The sequence below is a fragment of the Merops nubicus genome, unplaced genomic scaffold, assembly GCF_000691845.1.
Source record: "Merops nubicus isolate BGI_N331 unplaced genomic scaffold, ASM69184v1 scaffold7887, whole genome shotgun sequence".
In the NCBI taxonomy this organism is placed as follows: Eukaryota; Metazoa; Chordata; class Aves; order Coraciiformes; family Meropidae; genus Merops; species Merops nubicus.
Window position 1 is genome coordinate 58617 of NW_008622233.1, and position 22957 is coordinate 81573.

The 22957-nt window shown below is 45.6% G+C and overlaps 1 protein-coding gene across 1 annotated transcript; it reads right to left on the reverse strand.

Annotated features, from left to right (window-relative positions):
• PCCB (propionyl CoA carboxylase, beta polypeptide) lies at window positions 1–21623 on the reverse strand. The gene is made up of 14 exons (XM_008944702.1): window positions 21507–21623; window positions 19473–19541; window positions 17594–17650; window positions 14860–14973; window positions 13326–13436; window positions 12881–12989; window positions 11846–11966; window positions 8594–8675; window positions 6646–6769; window positions 5268–5375; window positions 3079–3179; window positions 1400–1498; window positions 1166–1259; window positions 1–148 (listed from the first exon to the last, which is right to left on the reverse strand). Exons 1-14 carry the CDS (start codon window positions 21558–21560, stop codon window positions 27–29), a joined length of 1365 nt encoding a protein of 454 aa, XP_008942950.1. The 5' UTR covers window positions 21561–21623; the 3' UTR covers window positions 1–26.
• Between the last annotated feature and the right edge of the window lie 1334 nt (window positions 21624–22957).

Sequence of the window (22957 nt, forward strand, 5' to 3'; positions counted from 1 at the left end):
CTCCAGCAGGGCCAGGCCCCTCACACTCAGAGGGGGATGTTGGCATGTTTCTTCCAGGGGCTGCTCTGGGTTTTACTGGCCAGCACATCCAGGTCCTGGCAGATGCGCAGGCGCGTGGTGGAAGGTTGGATGATATCATCAACAAACCCTGCAAAGAACAACAACAAAACACCAACTAACCAACCACACAGCAGTCACCTCTCACCTCCTGTCTCCAGGCTGCAATGGAAATTAGCAAAGTCAAAACAACATTTGGAATACACAGTTCATGAGTTAGTTTTTAGCTTAAGAAAATGATTTAAAATAGCCTGAAAAGGGAATATTCCTGTGTAGTTTTTAAATTAGAAACATTTGCTTTTTTAAAAGCCAAAAAATGTTAAAGGAGCTTTACTCACTGAGTACTGCACCTGTTACTGCAAAGTTCTAGACATACCAGCTCCTTCCCTCTACTATTGCTCTGATCTAAGGGTTCAGAAGGGTTGATGAGAAGAGACACCCCTTGACTTGTATGTTCAGGGGCCTGAGCTTTTCTTGCTCAAACAGCAGTGATAGATCCTCCACTGCAAAAGCAGAGGGAGCACGACTGGGCATGCTGGCCACAGCAAGGCAGCCTGGCTGACTCACTCTTACCCACTCTGTGGCACTATGAAGGGGATTTAAGTGAAGTACAAAACCTATCAGCAGAGTGAGCAGCCTGCAGAGCTGCCTTCTAGAGCCTAGTTAGTGCTGCAAAGCTACAAGTAAAATTCAGAACAGTTGGAGCATTCACTCCAGAGTGTCCATGGGAACATCACTGAACTGGACTCTGACTCTTTCTTAAGGCCACTGGTCTGCATCTAGGATTGCCAAAGACTGTCACAGCACCTGTACTTCTAAGGAAGAGGCTGGGGGCTGAAGTGCTTTCTAATACCTAGAAAACTGAAAATATCCTTTTCAGTGCAGTTCCTGCATCTCACCAGCCTCTTTCTGAGGATGTCTTTTGCATCTAGATGTATTTTTCCTTCACGTGCACAAGCTGTGGTTAAACATCACCTTTCTGACCCAGAGAAAAAACGTTTTGCCTAAATAACTTATTAATTAGCAAAAAGTTTACTCAATAGCTACAACTTAATCTACATGCAATGGGAAACCTGAAGGGGGGACACAAGGTGTGAGACACTCCTACCCCTCATGGCTGCAGGAAAGGGGTTTGCAAACTTCTCCACGTATTCTGCCTCTGCATCAGCCTCCTTCCCTCTGAAAATGATCTGGACGGCACCCTGCAGAGACAGAGCCTGCAGGTCAGTGGCAGAGGAAAGCTCTCTGCTCTCCCAGCCCCCCACCACAGCACACAGCCCTGCAAGGCCAGCAGGGTCCATGTGGGAGGCCTCCCCTGTGCCACTCGGGGTGCCACTCCTACCTTGGCACCCATGACTGCCACCTCTGCCGTGGGCCAGGCGTAGTTCACGTCTCCCCTCAGGTGCTTGGAGCTCATCACGTCGTAGGCACCCCCGTAGGCCTGCAGCAGAACCCAGGCTCAGCACAGAGCAGCCTCACAGCCTGCACTCCTCCTGCAGCCTTTGCTGTGCCAAGGACAAGCAAGTGGGGCCAGATTTTACCTGGAGGAGAGCAGGAGCATCTCCTTTGTGCTACAACAATCTCCTAAGAGTAGACAGCTGTCCTGGTTCCGTGTAAAAAGGGGTTCAGGGCAGGACCCACACGGAACAGAACTATGTACTCGCCTCTCCCCCACCCCCTTGAGAGAGAGAGAGAGACACTTTTTAAAAAAAATGAAGTATATTGTTCAACAAGGAACAGAAAACGAAAAAGGGAGGTAAGGAAAATAATATATATAAAGATCAGGGGAATAATACAAAAGATAAAATATACAAAACCCTCAGAAATGGTTCCAGGGTCCCACGGAGTGAAAGGAGAACTTTCCTCTCCGAGCTCCAAGGCAGGAGTGAAACAAGAAACCACTCCCTGCCTCTTATCAGAGTGTGTGTGGGAAGGGGAGGGAATACAATGGTTTCACCCCCACCCGGGGTCCTCCCAGTTGCTGGAAGGTCACGACCCCATTCCAAGCCTCAAACCACAACAACAGCTCTTCAGCTAGAACCACAGAAGAGCCCAGAAGGGGGCTGCTGGCACCTAAGACCATTCCTGATGGCAGGAGGAGAGGGCTGGGTGTGTACCTGGAACACCAGGCCTCAGCCTGCACCCTGCACCCAGACAAAGCAGTCAGTGTGCTCCTGGACCAGGGTGTGCAGCACGGGGGCTCTGCAGGGCTCCCCCCTGCACTGGGGTGCTCCAGGGAGCAGTGATGGGCAGGTAGCACAGAGCCAGCTGCAGAACAGCCCCTTCAGGGCATTTCTGGGGACTCCAGCAAGGCTGCAAGCTTGGCAAGAAAAGGATGGCAATAGTCAGGAGGATCAGAGAAGGTAAAAGGAGAGAAAGAGGGAAAGATCTTTTTTCTTTTTTTTTTTTTCCATCAGAATTGTCAGGGTTGGAAGGGACCTGAAAGATCATCTAGTTCCAACCCCCCTGCCACAGGCAGAGCTATTTCCCAGAAGGCAAAAACCTATCAAAAAAACCAAATAGACCAGCAGAGAAAAAGCCTTTTAGTGACCCAGAATGTCCCTGGAGCTCATGGCAGCAAGGTGGTGTTGGGCACCTTACAGGAAAACAGCAATTAAGACAAGTGGAGGGCAGCAGAGTGTGTATGGGAGAGGAGGAATGGCTTTGGAAGAGGAGACTGAAGTGGGAAGAGCAGAGGAAGCTTTGCTGTGTGCACACAGATGGTGTGTCCCCAGTGAGAGAGGCTGGGTGACAGGGGACAAGCATTTGCCTGACAGCACTCCAGGGAGAGGGCAAAGAGCAGAGGAGGGCAAAGGCAAAGGAAGGAAGGAGCTGAGGTCATCATCTGAGAACAGGAGAAATGGCCTCAGCTGACACAGAGAGGTGTTACCCCGTGGGACAGCAGAGAGGTGACAGTGACAGAAAGCACAGGTAGGCCAGATGGACAAAGCTGCCCAGAAATGGTTGCTCCTGGTGACAGGAGGCTCTCTGGGGGGACACCCTGGGGCTGGCCCCACTCACCTTTCTGGTGATGACAGTGATTTTAGGCACAGTGGCTTCTGCAAAGGCAAACAGTAACTTTGCGCCGTGGCGTATGATTCCACCGTACTCCTGAGCTGTACCTACAAATGACAGGTTCTTTTTTGTCATTCCAGGGAGGTCACAGAGCCCCATCTGCCATTTGGCAATTGTCACCATCCATTCCCAGCAGCAGGCAACCACCAGAGACACGTTAATGTCCAGGAGAAGGTAACAGCCAGGCAAAGTTCTCCATGAGGTACTGAGCAACTCCCAAAACCTCTCTTGCCAAAAGCAGCATGTATTTGTATACAAGGTCACAGGACCAGCATACTCACCAGATGGTATCTTCCTAGGAACAAAATACAGTTACATCATTTTCAAGTGGCTAGCAATGAAAAACACAACCTGGACTCACTTCCTCAGAAACCTGCCCTTCCAAACCCCTTTTCTCTAGGGTGTATGAAAGGCAGCTCAGCTGCCACACCAAAGACCTATCCTGGTCTTCCTGGAAGCAAGCCCAAGATGATGGGCCTCAAAAGACAGAGCATGAACCTCTCTACAAGGATTCCCACAGCAGGTACCTCTGGTCCTAAGCAGCAGCTGTGAATGCAGGTTGTCCATGGCTGGCCCAGCTCTGTCCCAAACACAGGCTGAGCTGCAAACAGCCATCCCATGGACTTTAGTGCTGGGATGTCTGAATTCCAGAGCATTGGATAGAACAATTACTTTCTAGCAGCTTATCCACCTACTGGCTTCTGCTTTCAGCACCTGAGATAACATCTTAAAGTAGTCTGAGACCTCTGTAAGTCATTATTTTTGTTCATGTGAGATTTGAAGTGAAAATTCTTTTCTGAGCTTTTTAAATAAGTTATTTGGTAGGCTGTTTGATGGCTTGACTTGAATGCTTCCCCTCAGGTGTAATTTGAGTGGCTAATAGTTGATGCCTGCACTCAGAAATGTCTGTTCCCAGGAGCTGGGACCACCAGGGACCTGTAACCTCCTCACAGCCTGGGTCCAGTTCACCCTTGGGGCAGGGTGGCTGCTCTCCCAGTGCTCCCAGTAAGCTCATCCAGGTGTCACTGGAACCACTCACACAGCCAGCCATGGGCAATGAACAGGCTCTCTGCTGGCCATGGTCAGTCCCAGGCTTGTTCTAAACAGGAGTTTTTATTGAGATACAGGTTATGAATGCCTTAAATACCATCTCTGTGCACACCTCATAAATTGGGGGCTACCTGAAGTGTTTGGGTCACTAACACCAGGAGATGGTTTGTACCCCTCTGTGAGACTTTCTTCTGCATTGAACAGGGAGATTAAGTGACCACCACCCTCAGAATTTGTTACTTAATATGAAATTTGTACTGTTAATGTACTGATCTTGCCAAGCTCCTTAAAATACAGAAGCTTAGGATCACTAACAAGCCTCAGATCTCCTCTCTTTAGCTTTCTCTGCTTTCATTTATCTTCCAAACCAATGCTCTATTATGCAATATTGTTTCTACTTTAAATCAGGCATATGAAAGAGCTTTGTTCTTGGATTCTGAGCAACTGTCCAAATCAGACTCCTGAGGTGGCCTCTGAACTGAACTGCTGCTTGCTCCACACCAGACAAGGTGGGTGTGTCTGCAGCAGTGGAGAAGGGAGAGGGCAGGAGGAAGGTTCTGTTAACACCTTTGGCATTGCCTCATTAAGACACACCAAGTATTGTATTAAAGTAAGAACTGTGATGTTGCCCAGTGACATTTTAATGGTTTGGTAGCTGCAGAAGCCTTGAGGTAAACCTTGGTTTCTGGAGCAGTATTACCCTTGCCATCAGCTGTGCCAAAGACCTAGCATGTGTGTCAGCAGAACGTTTATGTTCTCTCACAACCCAGTTCCTGGTAGGTCACTTGAACATCAATTGCATTAAGTGACTGCAGGCACTGGCCCTCTCCTCAGGAAGGTCCAGCAGAGCTCTGTGACACACCCATACCAGTATCAGAGGCACAGTCAGGCACTTACTTCATGTCCCTGCAATTTCTTGCACGTTGCAGTAGCCTTCTGTGACTGACTGCTGTACTTAAACACGGTTTCTATCCCATAAAGGGGGATTTGAAAACCTGCTGGATTCTTTACTGCACTACAGGTCTTCTCACAGAGTTTGTGAATGGGTTGGTAACACCAGCCCCACCCTGCAAGGCAGGACATACCTGGCAGAAACCCAGGGACGTCCACGAAAGTGATGAGTGGGATGTTGAAGGCGTCACAGAAGCGAACGAAGCGCGCTCCTTTCACAGAAGAGTTTATGTCCAAGCACCCTGAAGGGCAGAAAACAGAGTGAGCTGTTAACAATTCTAACAACCTGCTCATGGCTGGAATTCAGGGGAAGGCAGAATCACTCCCTGTTTCAGCTCCACTGTCTCAAATCAAAATCTGACCTGTAGAGAACATGGAGGTAGTGTTTTGCTGGTTTAGACCTGAGATTAGAGTACAAACTAGACTTAACAAGCACTCACTGACTGCCACACTCAGTCTCTGTCCTAATAAAGTATCAGTTCAAATTAATCCTATTCCTGTCATGTCACATATTTGTCTGAAATTCTCTCTTTATTGATATTTTTCAGCTGGGTCAGACTGAAAGGCTACAGAGTTCTCTATTAACAACAAACAAACAATTAAAAGGGCAGCTAATGCCTAGAGAAAGATCAGCATTTTTGGTAACCATGCTGCAGTGTTTCTGTTCAGTTCCAGTGCCATTTAGAATTGTATTATGTCCTGTTGCATCAAGCTGAAACACACTTTGTATAAAAGCATCTGTGTGAAACATCAAAGATCTTTGTTAAAATGGAGAATGTCAAATGAAGACTGAAGTAATGTTAAAAACCTGCAGACTGTTTAATATCTTGGTAAAGATTACAAATAATAAAACATGATGCTGGGGCATCTGATTTTCCCAAACAAAAAGGCACAAAAATTACAACCAAGAAGGAACACAAAGTTCTGCTTGGTGAAAGCCACTTCAGAAGTCACCTAGTTAAGGAGAGAGAGCAAAGCCCCTCCACAGTAGCTCTACTCACATGTTGTGCCATCATATCTGGATTATTTGAGGTCAAGAGCCCCACACTTGTACGTCTGGACCCTTTGCATTGTTCTTGCTATAGCAAGGTGACAAGAAGTTGTTACCTCACCCTACATAAGAATTTTAGGCATTTTAATACTGTGGAATTCTGTATGCAGTGTCCATGTGATGCTTAAATCAGTTAATGGCAGACTGCTGCCAAATACGTGGTGGTCTTAGGTGCTCCCACTCCTCTTGTCTGGACACAGCAGTCGTTTACTTTCCTGGGAGCAAGATCACCTTGTGGATCCACTACAGAAATTAACTGGTTTCCAGTAAGCTTTGCTCACAGCTGCAGTACAGTGAGATTCAAGGCAAAGAAAGTGGTCAAAAAACATAGTGGGAAAAACACAAAACAAAACCAGTTAATCTCATGGCCAGATAGCCTTACAAAGCAGGAAGAAATAGCACAGAGAAGAGGCACAAGCACTGCTAGAGTTTCACACTGGACTGGTGGAGCCAGCTCTCACCTGATGCCACTTTGGGTTGGTTGCCCACTATGCCAACAGTTCGTCCGTTCATCCTGGCAAAGCCCACGACGATGTTCCTGGCGTAGGAGGGCATCACCTCAAAGAACTCCCTCTCGTCAACCAGCTGCACAGGGAGAGGGGGAGCCCTTAGAGATGTGTGGATTTACAGAGCCAGGCAAGCAAAATCAGTCCTGTTAGTGTCAGAACTTCTTTGTGTATCAGAACTTCTTTGTGTTAGTATCAGAACTTCTGCAACATTTCGGAATTTGCATGAAAATAGGAAGAAAGAAACCTTTTAGTCTTCTCTGCAGCCTTCATTCAGGAACTAGTCCTGCACTGATTATCAAGACTGCCACTTGAGCATTCCATCAGAAAACACCTTTATTAGTTATTATTTCCTCTACTGAGCCTTTTCTTTCCAAGCTTACAAGGTAAAATTTAGAAGTTCTTCACATCTGATTTTTTTCCCTCGCAAGTTCATTTTTGGCAGGCTCCACTTTTAAAGAGCAGTTTCCAGTGGTAAGAAGCAAATGGTGCTGCATGGAGCTCAGAAACTTCCTGTGGGATGTTTAATATGGATTGCTTTGCAGGCTGAGAGCCTTTTATTAAGCCAGGGCAATACAGCAGGCTCCCCAGAGGCACTGGCAGTGCAGGGAGGGTGGAGGGACACTTCCCTGCAGCAGAGGAACACGTGCTTCATCATCAGTATAGATCATCAATACATATATATCAATATCAATATCAATCAATATAGCTCTCCCCAGCACCAGGAGTCTGTGGGAGCTGCACTTTCTCTGGGGTTCAGGTTCTAGAGAGGGCCTCTGCAGAGTGACATCCATGGGTGTCTGAGGCAGAGTCAGGATTTGGATCTTCAGCAGAGATCATAATTGCCCATGGAGCTGTAGTGACACCTACACATGGTTGTCTCGTGTCTTCTGACAGAATTCCTTCTTTTCAACTCTTCATGACTCTTTAAAGTAGTTTTATTTCTTTCCTTAATACTGCTCAAAGTTTGTGGGAGGTTTTGGGGTTTCTTTCCTAATTCTCTGAAGAATTTTGTCTTAAATGTCACCTTTTAACTTGGAAAGGTAGTGCTGAAATGCAGACTGGAAGAATCCAGGGGTTAAGAACACCCTGAGCTTGCTTTCTGCACTGAGTGCTAGAAGCAGGAGCTGGAGATTTTAGCATGCAAAATTTGGACCATGAGAGTGCTCTGCAGGGCCCTGCAACAGCTCCATGGGATAAAACTCCTTTTACAACCACGTTCTCTGCCCAAGCACTTAGAATGTACTAAGGTGTTAAAACTGGAACAGTGAAGTAGGCAAGGTGAGGCAAGAGACCCACCAGCACTGCCCACAGTGCTTGAATAACACCTCCACTGGTTATATATTGCAATAATAAGATGTTTCCTTCTGTCACCCACCCAGCAGATTGACCTCACCTAATGAAATTTTGGAGTTTCCAAGCTTCTGAGTGCTTGACTTGTAATTAAAAAAGAAAAATTCTTGCACTGTCCATGTGCATAACTGTCTTTTAGAACAAACAGAGGAGGGGAAATCTTTGATCTCTGTGTACTTTACCTTCCATAAAAAGTGACAGAGTTCAAGGCAGTAATAATGAGGTGTAGGGAGGGGGAAAAGTGATAGAACTGGAGTCAAAGGGGAAGGGATTTCAACTGCAGAGAGAAAATGGAGCTACAGCATCTTTCACCTGCACAGCTGTGCATGCAGCCTAAGAAAATGTCTCCTGAAAATAAATCTTACAGCTCTTTTCATGTGCTAATATGTTTTTTTTTCCACATTTTTTTGTTGTCCCTTCCTTGATGGCTGCTGCACAGGTAAAAATAAGAACTTGAAGACTTAAAAAATAAGTAAATAAATCCCCAGCACCATGGTACTGGTTTCTTTCCATGATCTACAGCCAGCACACGTTGGTGTCACAGACTTACTGAGTGTATGATGTCCAGCATGTCGTAGGCCTTGGTGGATTCAGGTGGGACCACAGTGTCCAGCTCAGGAACCGGGCGGTCGCTGCAGAGAGCAAGTAGCTGGGAGCAAACCATGTGTAGAGAGCAGAAGGACTTGGGGAAGAAACTCCACCTCTCTAAGGCTTCATGGAAGCTGCTTCTCAAATATGGGGAGAAGAAAGGGGCCTCCTCCTCTCAAGGAGCTGTGGCTTAGGCCACCAAGCCCTCACACACCAGGAGGACAGAAGCCTGAGGGCTCTCTGCTGGCAGGAGCCCTCTCTGCTCAGGGCCCCATCTCAGGGGCCTCTTCCTCTCAAGGAGCTGTGGCTCAGGCCACACACACCAGCAGGACAGAAGCCTGAGGGCTCTCTGCTGGCAGGAGCCCTCTCTGCTCAGGGCCCCATCTCCTGGACCACTGCTGCTCCTCCCTGGGCAGAGGAGCCCAGCAGGGCCTGGGCAGTGCCAGGGGAGCCCTCCCAGCTCCTCAGCTCAGTGGCTGCCTTTGAAGAGCTGCTGCTCTCCTTAGCACTTCAGGTGGGGTTTTATTCCAGGTGAATTCTGCCCCCCTGCTGGCAGCTGGCACTACTCCCAGTCACTGCCATCTTTGCTGGTGTTAGCTTCATTAGGAACCTTCATTAATTAGCACTCACTGGGTCCTGGAGTCCTCTGCAGTCCCCATGAGGGGGACTCACCACTCAGGCAGCCTCAGGGGGTACTGTGGTTGTGCTACTCCCTAAAAACACCGATCTAGATTTGTTCTACATGGTGTTTGTGTGGAGTTCTTACTGCATTACCATTTCAACAGTGCTGTGATTTGGCACCTTTAAAACAAGGCTACACCAGGCTCTAGACACCCCGTTGGAACTGCAGGAAGTGATCTGCAGCCTGTCAAACTCAAACAAAACCTGCTAATGCTGTCTCTGTGTTCCCTCACACACACAGGACTAGAGGCACAGCTCCTTGCTGAGAGGTTAAGAGATCCACCTATTAATAGAATAAAACTGACAGCAACACTTCAAGTCTTTTTGCCATGGGATTGAGAGTATTGCATATTTTCATAAAATGGTACAACACAACCTTGATCTGATGAAAGGAACCGATTTCAACAGACTACACCTCAAACTACAAAAAGATCCTAAAACCTTTTCTTGTCCATAAAGCAGATATGAATGTCCTCTAAGTTCTGTGCTTGTGGCACCCCAAAGAATAAGGGAAGTGGAAAAATTAAAGTATTGCTCCTATAAATTCACAGTGCTGCAGAGTCCTGAGGGCCATTGTAACAGCATTAAAATAAGGAACAACCATCAGAGTGAAGATAGTAGCCAGGATACCACAAGTCTGAAACCCTCCTTCAAATCCTCAGAGATAAAGGCCATCTGGAGCTTGCCAGGAGAGTCACTGGACCTACAAGGCTGAGAAGTGTGGCTCTTACAGATCCCACTTATCACACAGGAACTGCTGCTCAGCATCAAAGGCACCACCTGAGGTGCAACAGCTGGAGACAGTCACCCAGACTCAGCCTGGTCTTCAGTCAGTGGAGAAGGGAAACTGGTTACCAACCTCCTCCAGAAATTCATACACAGACTTCAGGCTTCAGAGGAAATGAAATTTGCTTATAGTCAAAGACAGATAAAGGTAAAAAATCCCATTTAGTTTGTTTATTCATGGCAATTTTTTTGTAGCATGAAGATGATGCAATAAGGAAGAAATTACTCAGGGGGGATGGGCTTTGACATCAGTGAGGATCAAACACATCACTTTGAAGCAAAAGGAGTCTATTAAGATGTCAGTATGTCCAGATGAACTATAACCAAAGGCCACAAATTGGAGAAATATTGGAGATGCTGCTATAAACCCAGGCAAATTTAAAAAGTAGATGTGTCTTCACATGTACAAAGACTACTAAGCCAAAGTTCTTAGTACAAATTACTGAGCATTTATTATCCTGTGATTCTCTGATAATGTATGTGGTGCCACAGAAAGACTGTCTCCTTAACAAAATAAAGAACTAATCCCTTCTACATTAGTAGCTACAACACAACTGAGAGCTTCTCACTAGAAGATAAACTGCCTGTTGGAAGACACACTAAGAAAAAATATAGACTGTTATTTCTATAATGAAATTAAAATACCACATTCAAGTCTACAGAGGTAATTATCCCTCCACAACTTGTAGAATGCTTAAAAGAACACAAAAACCTCAGAGATAATCCCCCATCTTTACCAAATAATAGTTTTGCTTTAGTTTGTCCAACTGTAACAGTCTCCCAGTGTAACAAACTCCTGAAGATCAACATCTTAGAAAAAATGACCACCAGTAACTACTGGAGCTGTCTGACCACTCTACAAGCAGCTGGCAAACTTCCTCTAAAGCAAACAATGTATTTCAGGTATCAGAGCACTGATCTGTAAAATCCACCCAAAAAAACCCTCTCTAAACAAACTAACTGTTTCAAAGGCATTACAAAGAACAGTGAAGCATCAAGAGATGATAATGTTGCCAACTCACATCTTAAATTCCTCCTGTGTGTGAAGACCACACTATCACACACATCTGTAGACCTGAAAGGAATAAATTAAGGTACAGCTCCCACTGGGGGAAGGTGACAGCCTCTTATGGGTTCCCTACAGAAAGGGTTGAACTGGGGTGCAGCTGGATGTCAGCTCAAAATGCTTTTACTGCACTGACATCCTCTGTCCTTAACTCTGCTACTCAAACAGGCCCGTGCTGGCTCTTGGGAAAGTTCTCTGATAACAGGCCAGACAGTCACTGATCTCCCCCTCTTGAAATGACTCAAGTCCTTCCTTTGTCAGGGTGCCAACTACACAATGAGTCTGACAGACAAGTACCTAATACATAAAGCTTCCTGCCTCCTTCACCTCCTCCTGGCTTCCCCACCTTAACCAACAGACACAGCAAAGCAGGGCAAGCTCTCCCCACTCCTGTCCACTCTATCTTCTGCCCCACTTGTTCCAAGGTGCTGTGACAGGACTTTTCCCCATATTCTGCACGAGGTCTGCAGATCAGTGCTTTCAGAAAATAATTTTAAGAAATTAATACTGAGCATGTATGTAACAGAATTGTGTTGAAACACTCCCCATAGTCACACTGCAGGGCAGAACTGTCAGCCAGGACCCCAGGCACACAACACTCCTCCCTCTACACTCCCTGAGCCAGAGAGGCCACCAAATTCAGTGCACAGAGCCCACAGAGCTCAGCTGGACTCCTCTTACCTGGGGTCATGGCACTCACAGACTGGGGCTGGATCTCTGTTGCTGAGAGGTAAATAATTGAAGAACTCTCTGAGGTGAAGTAAAGCATCTATGTCGTTCTCAAAGGCTCTGTGTGCAACCCCTGGAGACAGACAGTTAAGCAGTTACTGAAATCATTTTGCAAGGTCTCACCTTATAAAGTTACAAAGAACTAACAGCAAGAAGTTTTAAACCTGAGCTATTGACAATTGGGAGTCTTAAGCCACCAAACTTAACCAGCTAAAAATATCTAGAGAATGTGTGGCTGTATCAGACTTCCTCCTTAACAGGTCTGGATTGTTGATCTCATGTTTAAAATAATGTAAATGGGTTTATCAGCTGTCACAGCCCCAGCTGGGTCCCAGCCTGATGGAATTCAACCCAGGATCCTGTGCCCCACTCAAGCTCTGGACCCCAAGCTCTTTGCTAAAGGCTGGCCCTGAGCAGAGCCCGTGCGTGTGGTTTGGTTCATCACCAGTTCAGTTCACACAGAATTTGAGAACCCACAGCAGTCATTCTGAGCCTCAAGAAGATTCATGAGGCACCAAGTTTTCCCAGACAGGACAAAAAAAAACCCAACCAACCAACCAAAAATGCTTCATCTCACATTGCCACTCAGCTTATAGTCCAGCAGTTCAATCAGTCACGTTAGTAAGCAACCAAGGAACTGTTAAGAACCTTTCAACCCATGCAACTTTCTGGACAACAAACCAAAAACCCACAAGCACCCCAGCAAGCCCTGCCCTCCCAACAGTCTTCCCACTTCAGGGATCTTCTGTCAGTTTGCTACTTTCTCTTCCAAACCCCAGAACTCTCCCACATTCCCACTTTCCCTCTTGTTTCTCATTACTAAAGAGGACTGACAAGAGACCTCTGCACTAAGACCTTGTGCTCAGGCAGAGTTCTAGCACTTAGACCCCAGTGACACTCCAAATCTGCATTAGACAATGAGCTCTTTAGCATGAACACTGGCTTTGAAGAGCCATTGGTGTGTCAGGTAAGCTGCCCAGCTCTCACCAGACACTGTAGTGTGTGTCTTTGCCCCCCCAAGCTGCTCCTGAGTGACGTCTTCATTGGTCACAGACTTTACTACATCTGGGCCAGTGATGAACAGATAGGATGTGTCCTGGGGAACAGAAAAAAGCAAGAAAGACAACAAATGATGGACCTCAGATGCAAAAAACACCTCAGGAAAACCCACAGTCTCTAGAGACTTTCCCCCACATAAGAAAACAATAGAACATAGTGCCAAATTTCTTAGAAATCCTTATGGCATTCTGTTAAAAATCCACCAGGAGTGCAACTCTCCACAAGTTATAAGGGAAAGTTTTCCTTGAGTTTGCATCAAAAATAAGCTTAATCCAAAGCAGGAGACCATCTCAAAAAAAAAACCCTGTCATGTGGGGTCAGTTTGTGCCTGGTGAATGGTCCCAGCAGCAGGTCAGGGTGTGAGCAGCCTCACCTTCACCATGAAAGTGAAATCAGTCAGAGCAGGTGAATACACAGCTCCACCAGCACAAGGACCCATGATGAGGGAGATCTGTGGAACTACCCCAGAACACAGAACATTTCTCTGCAAGAGAAAAAAAAAAGACATCTTATTTTACCCAAAAAGTGCATCTTTATGTCTGTGCAGATATGCTGCAAGAATTCACAGTCACAAACAAGAGAGGACAGCTCGTTTTATTTACTGAGAGACAAATATCTGGAGAGAAAGTCTTGATGCAAATAGAACTAAAATAATGATGTTGCTTCTGTCTGAGTCTTTCTTTTGAGTCTTTCCCACACATTTTATTCCACATACCATGCAATGACTGCAAAGGAAGATGGAACTGCAACCTCAACAGAAGCTGCAGGAGCAAAATCATCAGGGAGGCTGGAGTGGTAAGAAGTGTGTGTACCTGGAACCTGACATACAACACACTGTGGCTCAGAGGCACAAGTTCTACCCACCACCTGTGGCAGATACTCTTAAAAACAGATTCCTTCACTGGCTTGAGTTCTGCACAAGGGTGAATTAACATAAAACTTTCTCCAGTCCAATCAGTAGTGGGTATTCCCAAATGGTAAGGTTAACACTGTACTGCACACTGCTCTTTGAACAGAAGGCTGACCTGCATCTTTTGGGTTTCTCCCACACTGAGCTACCATCTCAACAGAACAGATGCATCTGATCCAAGTTGCTGAAGTTTTCTTCAAGTGCATAGTGTTTGATTTGAGGCATGTGAGGCATTGGACAGGCTGCCCAGGGAGGTGGTGGAGTCACCATCCCTGGGAGGTGTCCAAAAAACATGTAGATGTGGCACCTGGGGCCATGGTAGCATTGGGTGATGGTTGGACTTGATCTTGAGGTCTTTTCCAACCTTAATGATTCTATGGTTTACTTTAAGTCCCTCTGGCTGCAGTGGAAATCTTTGAACCAAATCTGCTGTGTGAGGTTCCTGACAGGTCTGTGTTCAGAGGAGACATGGGACAGCTGGTGGTGGAGCACAACCACCAGCCACCTAACAAAACACTCTGAACTGTGGTATGCCCACCTGTCCCAAACAGATTAACACTGGAGAGAAATTACATCCCAACACAGGCCAGCTACACTTCAGTGTAAATCAGAAAGTTAAATAGTGTTTGGGGGGATCTTCCAATGAAGTAAATTGCCTGTTCCTTCATTCTCATGGCCAAGTTCATTATACAGTGCAGTTCCTACAGAGGTTTGCATTGGCTCACAGTGTTTTACAAGGCTCAGCTTTGCCTGTGTGTAACAGAAGGGTAAGTGGAACTAAGCAGCATGGTGATTTTCCCAAAGCCCAGAAGAGAAGCAAGAGGACAGTCCAGGTCTCACAGCACTCACATACTCTGCCCTACCCACCAGCTAACACTGGCTGAAACAGGATGATGATAACCTAAAAGTTTACTGACAAACAACGACTTAAGTAATGAAAGATTCTGTCCCTCCTTGTGGATGTGAAGTTTCCTGGCTCATCCAGCAGCCTACTTACCAAAAATATGTCTGCATAGCCTGCCAAGGACTCCACTCCCTCCTGGATACGGGCTCCTCCAGAGTCATTCAGCCCAATCACAGGGGCTCCAACCATGGCAGCCTGATCCATGACCTGGGGATGAATCCAGACTCCCCATTACTGACCCATCTAAGCTAAAATCCCAAAGCAACCAACCCCAAGATGGACATCCCCTAGAAACAAATCCATACATGCCAGAATGCTCAGCTTCTCCTTTATTGGCACTGTCCCAGGCACTGGCTGCTGACTGGGGTATCAGGATTTGATTCATTCAGACCAGAGGCTAAAAGATACACATTTAATCCCTCTCATCACCTTTAATATTTATCTGCCTTACTAGCTGCACCTCCATACTCGCCCTGCATTATCCCAACCCTGTGCTAAGTGACACAACCAGAGAGAACCAATCCCTCTCTGTTCAGAAAGGGTCTCACCTCACCTTAAACACTCCTTCACATGTCTAATCTGAGCTTAGAAGTTTACTGCAGTGGTGGCTGTGCAATCTCCCTAAGCAGTGTACTCTAATGCTTGATTATCCTTCTTACAAGTTCTTTGAGAAGACTAAAGCAAATCTCTCCTCCAGAAATTTGGAGACATTACTTCTCTCTTGATATACAGGGGACAGAAAGAGCAATTAACTGCTTCTGTCTCTGCCTTCATAAACATTCAAGTACCTCAAATCTTCCTTCAGTCTTCATATTTCCCTCTGTGTTTCTAGAACCAAGCACCAACAATTCAGTCCCACTGTTCTTTCTACATCCTATTTTCTGTCCCTCTGATCATTTTGGTTACTTGCTTCAAGATCAAACACAACACTCCAGCAGAGACTTAAGTGGGAGGATTGAGTTCCTTGCATTCCTTACATTAAATATTCCTGCTTCCTAGAGCCCAGGAAAATATTTGCCCTTTCATAACACTACAGCACTTGCATTAAGTGCTTACTTAACTTACATTAAGATCTGCATTAACCTTAAGATCTGTTTTAGCTCTTTACATCATTTTCTCTAAAACCACCTGTTGTCAGTCAGTCACATTTTGAGTTTCAAAGTCATTTTTCCCTGCCTGGCATCACCCCTTCCAATCACTGTTACAGAATTATACCTTATTTCAGACAACCTTTAACTTATTATGATTTTTAAAACCCCAGTCCTGTCTGAGTGTTTGTCATAGCAGTATTTGTATTAAACATTTCAGGATTTATTCTCAAAAACAGTTTTTTTTTCATCTCATGTAGCCCAGACCTCCCTAACTTGGAGCTTTGCTGCCAGATGCCAGATTGGTACCTAGCTGCAGGAAAAAATCCCAAATGGGAGATGGTTACCACCAAAGGGGTAGATCTCCAGGCAAGGCCAGCCAGGAGACAACAACTACACTTCATGTTCATCATTTTACATGCTGTGTATTACACTTTCACATCTAACATCCCTTAAGCCACTGATAGTTTGCAGGGGGCAGGACTGTCTCTGTCTTTCTGCTTCCCAGAGCTCAGCCCAAGGAGGACAACTGCAGAGAAGTGAGACAGGTACCACACTACTCAACAATCTGTTTTGACCTCTCTCCTGTCCAGGCTGCAGCCTCAAAGTCTCTGAGCCCCAGAGCAGTTGATGCACCCAGAGCTTTCACACTTTGGAGCCTACCACTGACACTGATGCCACCCAAGAACAGTAGCACTAGGAACAACTCACATTTCCTTCTACTGCTACCAGCACTCTCTCTGCTTCCTCAGAAAACAAAATTTCCTTTGAAAACAAACCCCAGCAGAAAGCATGACAGTGTTCCAGCACCATGACATCCCTCCCCAACACAGAGACACTGACTGCTACCTGCACTCTCTCTGCTTCCTCAGAAATAAGAGAAAAGAAACCCCAGCAGAAAGCATGACAGTGTTCCAGCACCATGACATCCCTCCCCAACACAGAGACACTGCAAAGCTCCACTGTCAAGACCTACTGAAGCCAAGTGCTTATTTTCCAGCCCAAAGTCTTTGTGCTTTCTTGTTTGATACCTCATCACTGCTGAGGAGCTTATGCCACAAAGCAGTTCTTTCCAGCAGGAGGAAAGGCCTTGCACACCAAAAACCTTCTTTCTAATTCCACTGCAAGAAAATTCAGGAAATTTTCTCCAGCCCCCACCACTGAACACTCATGCATGAAAAAGTCCTTGTCCTCCCAGTCCCTGGGGTTCAAACATCAGCTTTTCCAGTGAGACAAAGGAGAAAAAATAGCCCCAAGTGTCTGATAACAGAAGTTCTGAGTATCAAGGTGACCTCCAAGTTGTAAAAACTGTTTATCTTCAAATTGTTTACTTGCTACTTTTGCTTTTTATAAAGATTACACACTTCCACAGAGCACTGTTTACAGGAAAAAGCTTCTCCCAACACATTTCACATTTCTCCAGCAGACAACAGCCAGTTAATTTTTATTTGTACTTTGCAAGCCTCTCTTATCTTTTGTGGCAGAGTAGAAAAGGCAACTTAATTAAAACAAATTGTGTATTACTTGGAAAAGCTCTCTTATACTTGAAAAGCTTCAAAGGGTACCTCTCTGCTCCCCCCTGCTCTCACACTTTGGCATGAAGACATTTTCAGGTTGCCACAACACATGCCAGAGTCCACTGAAGTCAGTCAGAAATAATTGTCTCTGAAGTCATTAACACAACAGATTGAAAAAAGAACACTGAATTGTTTTGTTCCTTTTCTCCTGTGAAATGTTACCTTGCAGATCTTCTGGGCATGAGCTCCAGATAAACTGCCTCCAAATACAGTAAAATCCTGGAGAGAGGGAAAACAAATTTTCAGGTTAGGGAGAGAATCACTTCAGTGAAATGCTGTAAAATGTTGCAGGTAAATAGGATAATCCTACAATGCTCTGTACTGGGTATGCAGCTCCAGAACTACCTGATTCCCTTAGTGCAGCCTGAAGATCAGTCTGGATCAACCCAAAAGATCTTTTATATGCATTTGCCAGTGGATTCCATGTTAAAATCACAAACTTACTAGGTCTCATTTACTCTTTCCTTCCTGCACAGAACCATTCTCTCTTTCACTGACATTATCCATGCTGAAGGAGTTTCACCCCTGAGGAGGGTCCCACTGCAAGCAAAACAGGACATTGGCACCTACTGGCACCAACAGAGCCCAGAGCCAACCTCTGGTGGGTTCCTCTGATGAATTCCCAGCAGGTCTTACTTTCAAAGAAGCTTTAAGAACTGTGTGGACAGGGAACAGCATGACTATGACTAGAAGGAAGAGACATCTCAGCTGGTAGCTCAGTTTGGAAGGGAGAAAGGTCTTTAAATTTAAATATAAAAATGAGAGGTGTCTCATGAAGGGGCACAGTTAAATTTTTTAATATAAGAACTGTCTGTATTTTTTATACTTGAACTATATTTTTTAATATAAGTAGTTATTTTTTAATATAAGAACTTGTGGTTTTCTATAATTGAGGCCTGTGTTTGGCTCCCATCTTACATTCAGGCCCACATAACAGTGTCCTTCCTTGGAAAAACTACATACCCAAGACAAAAAAAGGCAGGGTGTAGGACTTGCTCCGAGGTCACACAGCAACAATCATTTTGGCCATGATAGCAAACTGAACAAAAGCTACTTTGTGGCCCAGAACAGAGAAACTGTTACCAAGGATGTGAAAGAAAGCCTTTCTTTCACAGGGTTAAGACTAACCCAGATAAATCTCTGCCTATGGTGTTTCCTTGAAAATATTTTTGTTTTAACATAAAAAGTATATTTTAACATACAAAGTATATTTTCTCTATCTATTTATATGCTGTCACAATCCCTTCAACTCATCAGAGAGCTTGAACCTGAGAAACAATTCAAGGTTGCTCAAGTGCCCTCTGTCATGAATTCCACTCACTGCAATTCCAGCTGGCATCTCCAGCAAGCAGCCCCCACTCTGCAGCCTGAAACCCAGAAGATGGTGCCCAGGACTCACAAAGCCCTGCACTGGCACTCACAGCTCTCCACACACACCCAGCTGCAGGGACACAGCCAAAGCTTCCCCTTGCTTTAAGCACGGTGCTCAGTGACACCTCCAATAATTCACTTCTTGGTGATCACAAACGTGGTTTTTGACTCCTCCACTCTCTCAGCACATCAACATCCAATGATATTACATTGAAGTAATTAGTTTATTTTTTCAAAACATTCCCACTGGCTGTGTATTCTTCACTCTAGCTGCAGGGACACAGCCAAAGCTTCCCCTTGCTTTAAGCACGGTGCTCAGTGACACCTCCAATAATTCACTTCTTGGTGATCACAAACGTGGTTTTTGACTCCTCCACTCTCTCAGCACATCAACATCCAATGATATTACATTGAAGTAATTAGTTTATTTTTTCAAAACATTCCCACTGGCTGTGTATTCTTCACTCTTTAAGGCAAATCCCTCACCCAACAGTTCGTAGAGACGCTTTTTTTCCTAAATCTTGCCCAAAAGTGCCCTGCTTCCTCCCACAGGACGTTATGCCCACCTTATGCTCACTGGTAGAAGGTAAACAGTGACATGACTACATGGTCACCATGAACTACTGTGAATTTATTTCATTCTACTCAAAAACCAACCACAAAACCATACCTGGCTGAAGACATACGCCAGCCTCCCGTTAATCCTCCCGCGGCCGGTCACCACGCTGTCCCCAGGGTACTGGGTGAAAAACCAAACACATCCATTAAAAATAATCATTAAAAATCCAAAGCAGCAATGGCATCCACTAAAAAAAAAAACTCACAAGCTTATACTGACTCAGTCAGAGCAAAGACTGAGTCTGCAGGAGCCAGTCTGTGCTGTTTGCAGGGGGGGCTCCGCAAGGATTTCCCCATTCCTGGGAAGGAAAACCAGAGGCAGTAGCACATTTAGGTATTAATGCAAAGATGAGGGAATTTTCCACTTTCTCTTCAAATTTTAGCACATCTGCTCTTAAGGCAAATCGTGCCCTTGGAGACAGGATCTAGCTTTTATTAGGAACCCCTGAATGTTTTTTGAAGAATGGACACAGCAAACAAACCTTTCTTCAGGTGTTGATACAGGGGGAAAAAAAACAACTCTGGAAAGGTCAAAAAAATGTAATTAGAGTCACCTCAAATATTCCAACTTCACCTGACCTTTTCTCACCCTGTAAATAAGGGAAGAAGAAGGAGCTGGGAGAGGATATAGAGTCTGGGAATCTTAAAATCTATCTGTGTTATCTCACTTTGTAGTAAAGAAAACACTCAGACTCCTTTCAAAACAGTAGAAAAGGATCTTTGCTGGGCTGCAATAAAGGAATTCCAGGCATTGAAATGCTTTTTGCTATTAAAAAAAAAGAAGAAAAGGAAGAGTATATCATGCAGGGCCCACTGATGCTCAAGGTGATCTGTTCTCAGGAAGGTCATACTGGTCTGGGGACTTTCCTCAGGCTGCAGAGACAGCATGGCTACCAGCTCCTGGGCCTGGCACAGAGAACAGCAGGAGACACACCTCTACTTCCAGCCAGTCTCGTGCAGGTGACTCCTAGAAGCCCAAGCACAGTGGGCTGGGTGTGAGTGCAGGTCTTACCCTACATTCAGAAAGTTCCAGGAACCTCATGCTAACCCTGCTCCAGCTCCCTGGCCACAGCTAGGTCATCTGGGACCAAACTGTGCTCTGTAAACACAACCTGCAGCTCACTGAAAGGTGAGTTCTGAAGGGCAAGGAAAAAATTAACCCTCTTGTCACTCTCAGGACTTCACTACTCCTGTTTTAAGCAACAGCCATTTGTTATCAGCACTGTGGGATGCAGTGTTGAGGAGTATGAGGAGAGGCAACACAGCAGTTTGTTCAGCTTGCTAGGGAACTGAGTAAAGAATTACTGAGAAAAGATGTTTGCTCCCACACCCATTGAGAGCCAAGAAGGTCTAGCACAACACCCTTCCCATCAGGAAGTCCCACCAGTCCCCTAGCTACAAAACCAAAAACCAAAATCATTTGCTTTTGCTGGTTCCCAGTGCCCCAGATGCTCCTGGTGGGAGCTGCTGATCTCCCTTGGCCACAGGATGCAGCCCTGCAGCTTGAAGGGCTGAAAACTGATAAACTGGTTTAATAACCAGATAAACACTGTATGCAGCACAGAGAAGTGGCAGATACAGAGCAGCCCCTCACCCCACAACACTCCTCAGGAAACAGGGCCCTCTGCTACAGGAGGTTCACACCAAACTGGCACATCTGCACGAGCCACCAGCACATCCCAGGGTGTTTGTTGCATTAAATGGCAACAAAAGACTCTCACATTACCTATGTAAGGGAGTCAGAAGTATCTACCCATACCTGTTCTTCATGTGTGACTTTATTGACAAAGTTATAAGCTCTGCAGCCTCCTCTGTTATTTAAGATTCAAATCTAAGACAATATCCAGGGAGGTATTTGAATCAAACAGATGACCTTATAAAAAAGGTATCAAGTTTAGACAAAGGAAAAGTAAACCATGTAAGCTGTCAAATGGAATCTGAGAGTAATAAAAGGAAATCTGCAAAACAAACAGAAAAAAAAAGAAAACAAAAGACATTACATGTGAACAGAAGAGCCTATTTTTAACCAGATGGCTGGCTAAACAGCAGAGGGCAAAGAAATAAGCATTATATGAAATAGAGCTACCTTATTCTTACTAGAATCCATCCCAAAGTCAGAGCACCTGTGTTCCACAAACATGTCATATTCCTCAAAACTGTCAGGGTCCAGCAGAAGAAGAATCCGTTCCCTTGCTGTCAGCTTCCCCTGAAAGGGACCAAGCAACAGTTAACAGAGCCTCAGGGGGTTCTGTCTGCTTACTGACCTCCAGCAGATGTGGTTTAACCAAACAACCCCCCACTTGATCTGCTGCATTGGGTCCATCAGGGACTGTATGCCCCAAAGCTGGAAATAGCCTATCCTGTCATTTTCCTCCTCAAAAAAACAACTTAGTACAAGCCAGACTGGGAAAAGAGGGCTGACTGTTGGAGCAGCACTGCCACGAGATAAAAGAAAGCATCTCAGAGTCTTTGCAAGATATAATAGCATGGAAGCTATTTTTGCCTGCACATTTAAATGCTGCCATTAAGGCCCTTGTTCTATTCTTAACCATGGAACCCTTCCACAGCTAAACCAACCAACAGTTCAAGGCTCAATTCACCACCCTTGATGTTTGACTGTGGCACATGAAAGGGAAAAGGAAACAGGACAGCCTGGAGGAATTTTCTGAGAAAATCTTTCTGTTCTTTTTTCTGTTGGGACACTGGTACAGCCAAAAGTGGAGTCAGGGCCAAGAACATAATCAACTGACCAGCTCTGCACGTCCCCTGCTCAGTATTGATGCTATGCAGTACCAAATGACTGCAAAGCTCTTTTTGTCTTAACCTTCCAAACAAATTTGTTATTTCCAACCCAGGTAAGCATCTGCCTACAAAGGTCAGGGCACCTGAGTTGTCTGCTTTAGTGGATGGTATGACCCTGCCTCCACATGATGTTAAAACACAGCATGGCTTCTCTGCAAAACTTCTCACCAGCAGGTCAAAAAGTTGATGAAGATCAACAAATGCAGGGAAGACTAGTGTAAGTCAGACCTAATTTTTATAGAATATGATGTGGGATGTTTGGGGCCCCAAGACATGCAGAACTGGTTGCATCTCGATGTGCCAGTGTCTGAAAGGGAGCTCCACGAGCCTGTAACTCTTTCCAGATGTTGCAGAATGGGGATAACTGATGGCCAAAGTGATCACTCATGTAGTCATCATGTGAATGGCTGTTAACATCTCCTGAATGCCCACAAGCCATCGTGGTACCACTAGGTCCTTGCTCTGAGGAGAAAAGCACCCCAGCAGGAAACAACAAACAGAAAGCCTGTCTTGCCACGCCCCTCAGCGCTGCCTAAATTCCAAACGACAGAGGCAAGACACCGAGAACCCAGCTGCTGCCATCCTTCCCATCAGTCTTTTCCCCTGCCCTACTCCCACTCCTGCAGACGAGCTCTTTGCTCTCTCTTCTCTTCCAAGACGGGCTGAAATTCGCGACAGCGGCGCCAGAGGTGGAGCTGCGCTGGCCGGGGCAGGGCCGGGCCCGGGGCAGAGGCT

Bases quoted from the DNA above. Each gene is read 5' to 3' on its own strand.
- PCCB (XM_008944702.1), bottom strand. From the start codon at position 21,560: ATGTTTGTGGAACACAGGTGCTCTGACTTTGGGATGGATTCTAGTAAG. The intron at 14,974-17,593 runs GTAACATTTCAC...ATTCATCCCCAG, and splicing joins ATGCCCAGAAGATCTGCAAG to GTCATGGATCAGGCTGCCAT. The intron at 5,376-6,645 runs GTGAGAGCTGGC...TCTGCCCTTCAG, and splicing joins CCAACCCAAAGTGGCATCAG to GGTGCTTGGACATAAACTCT.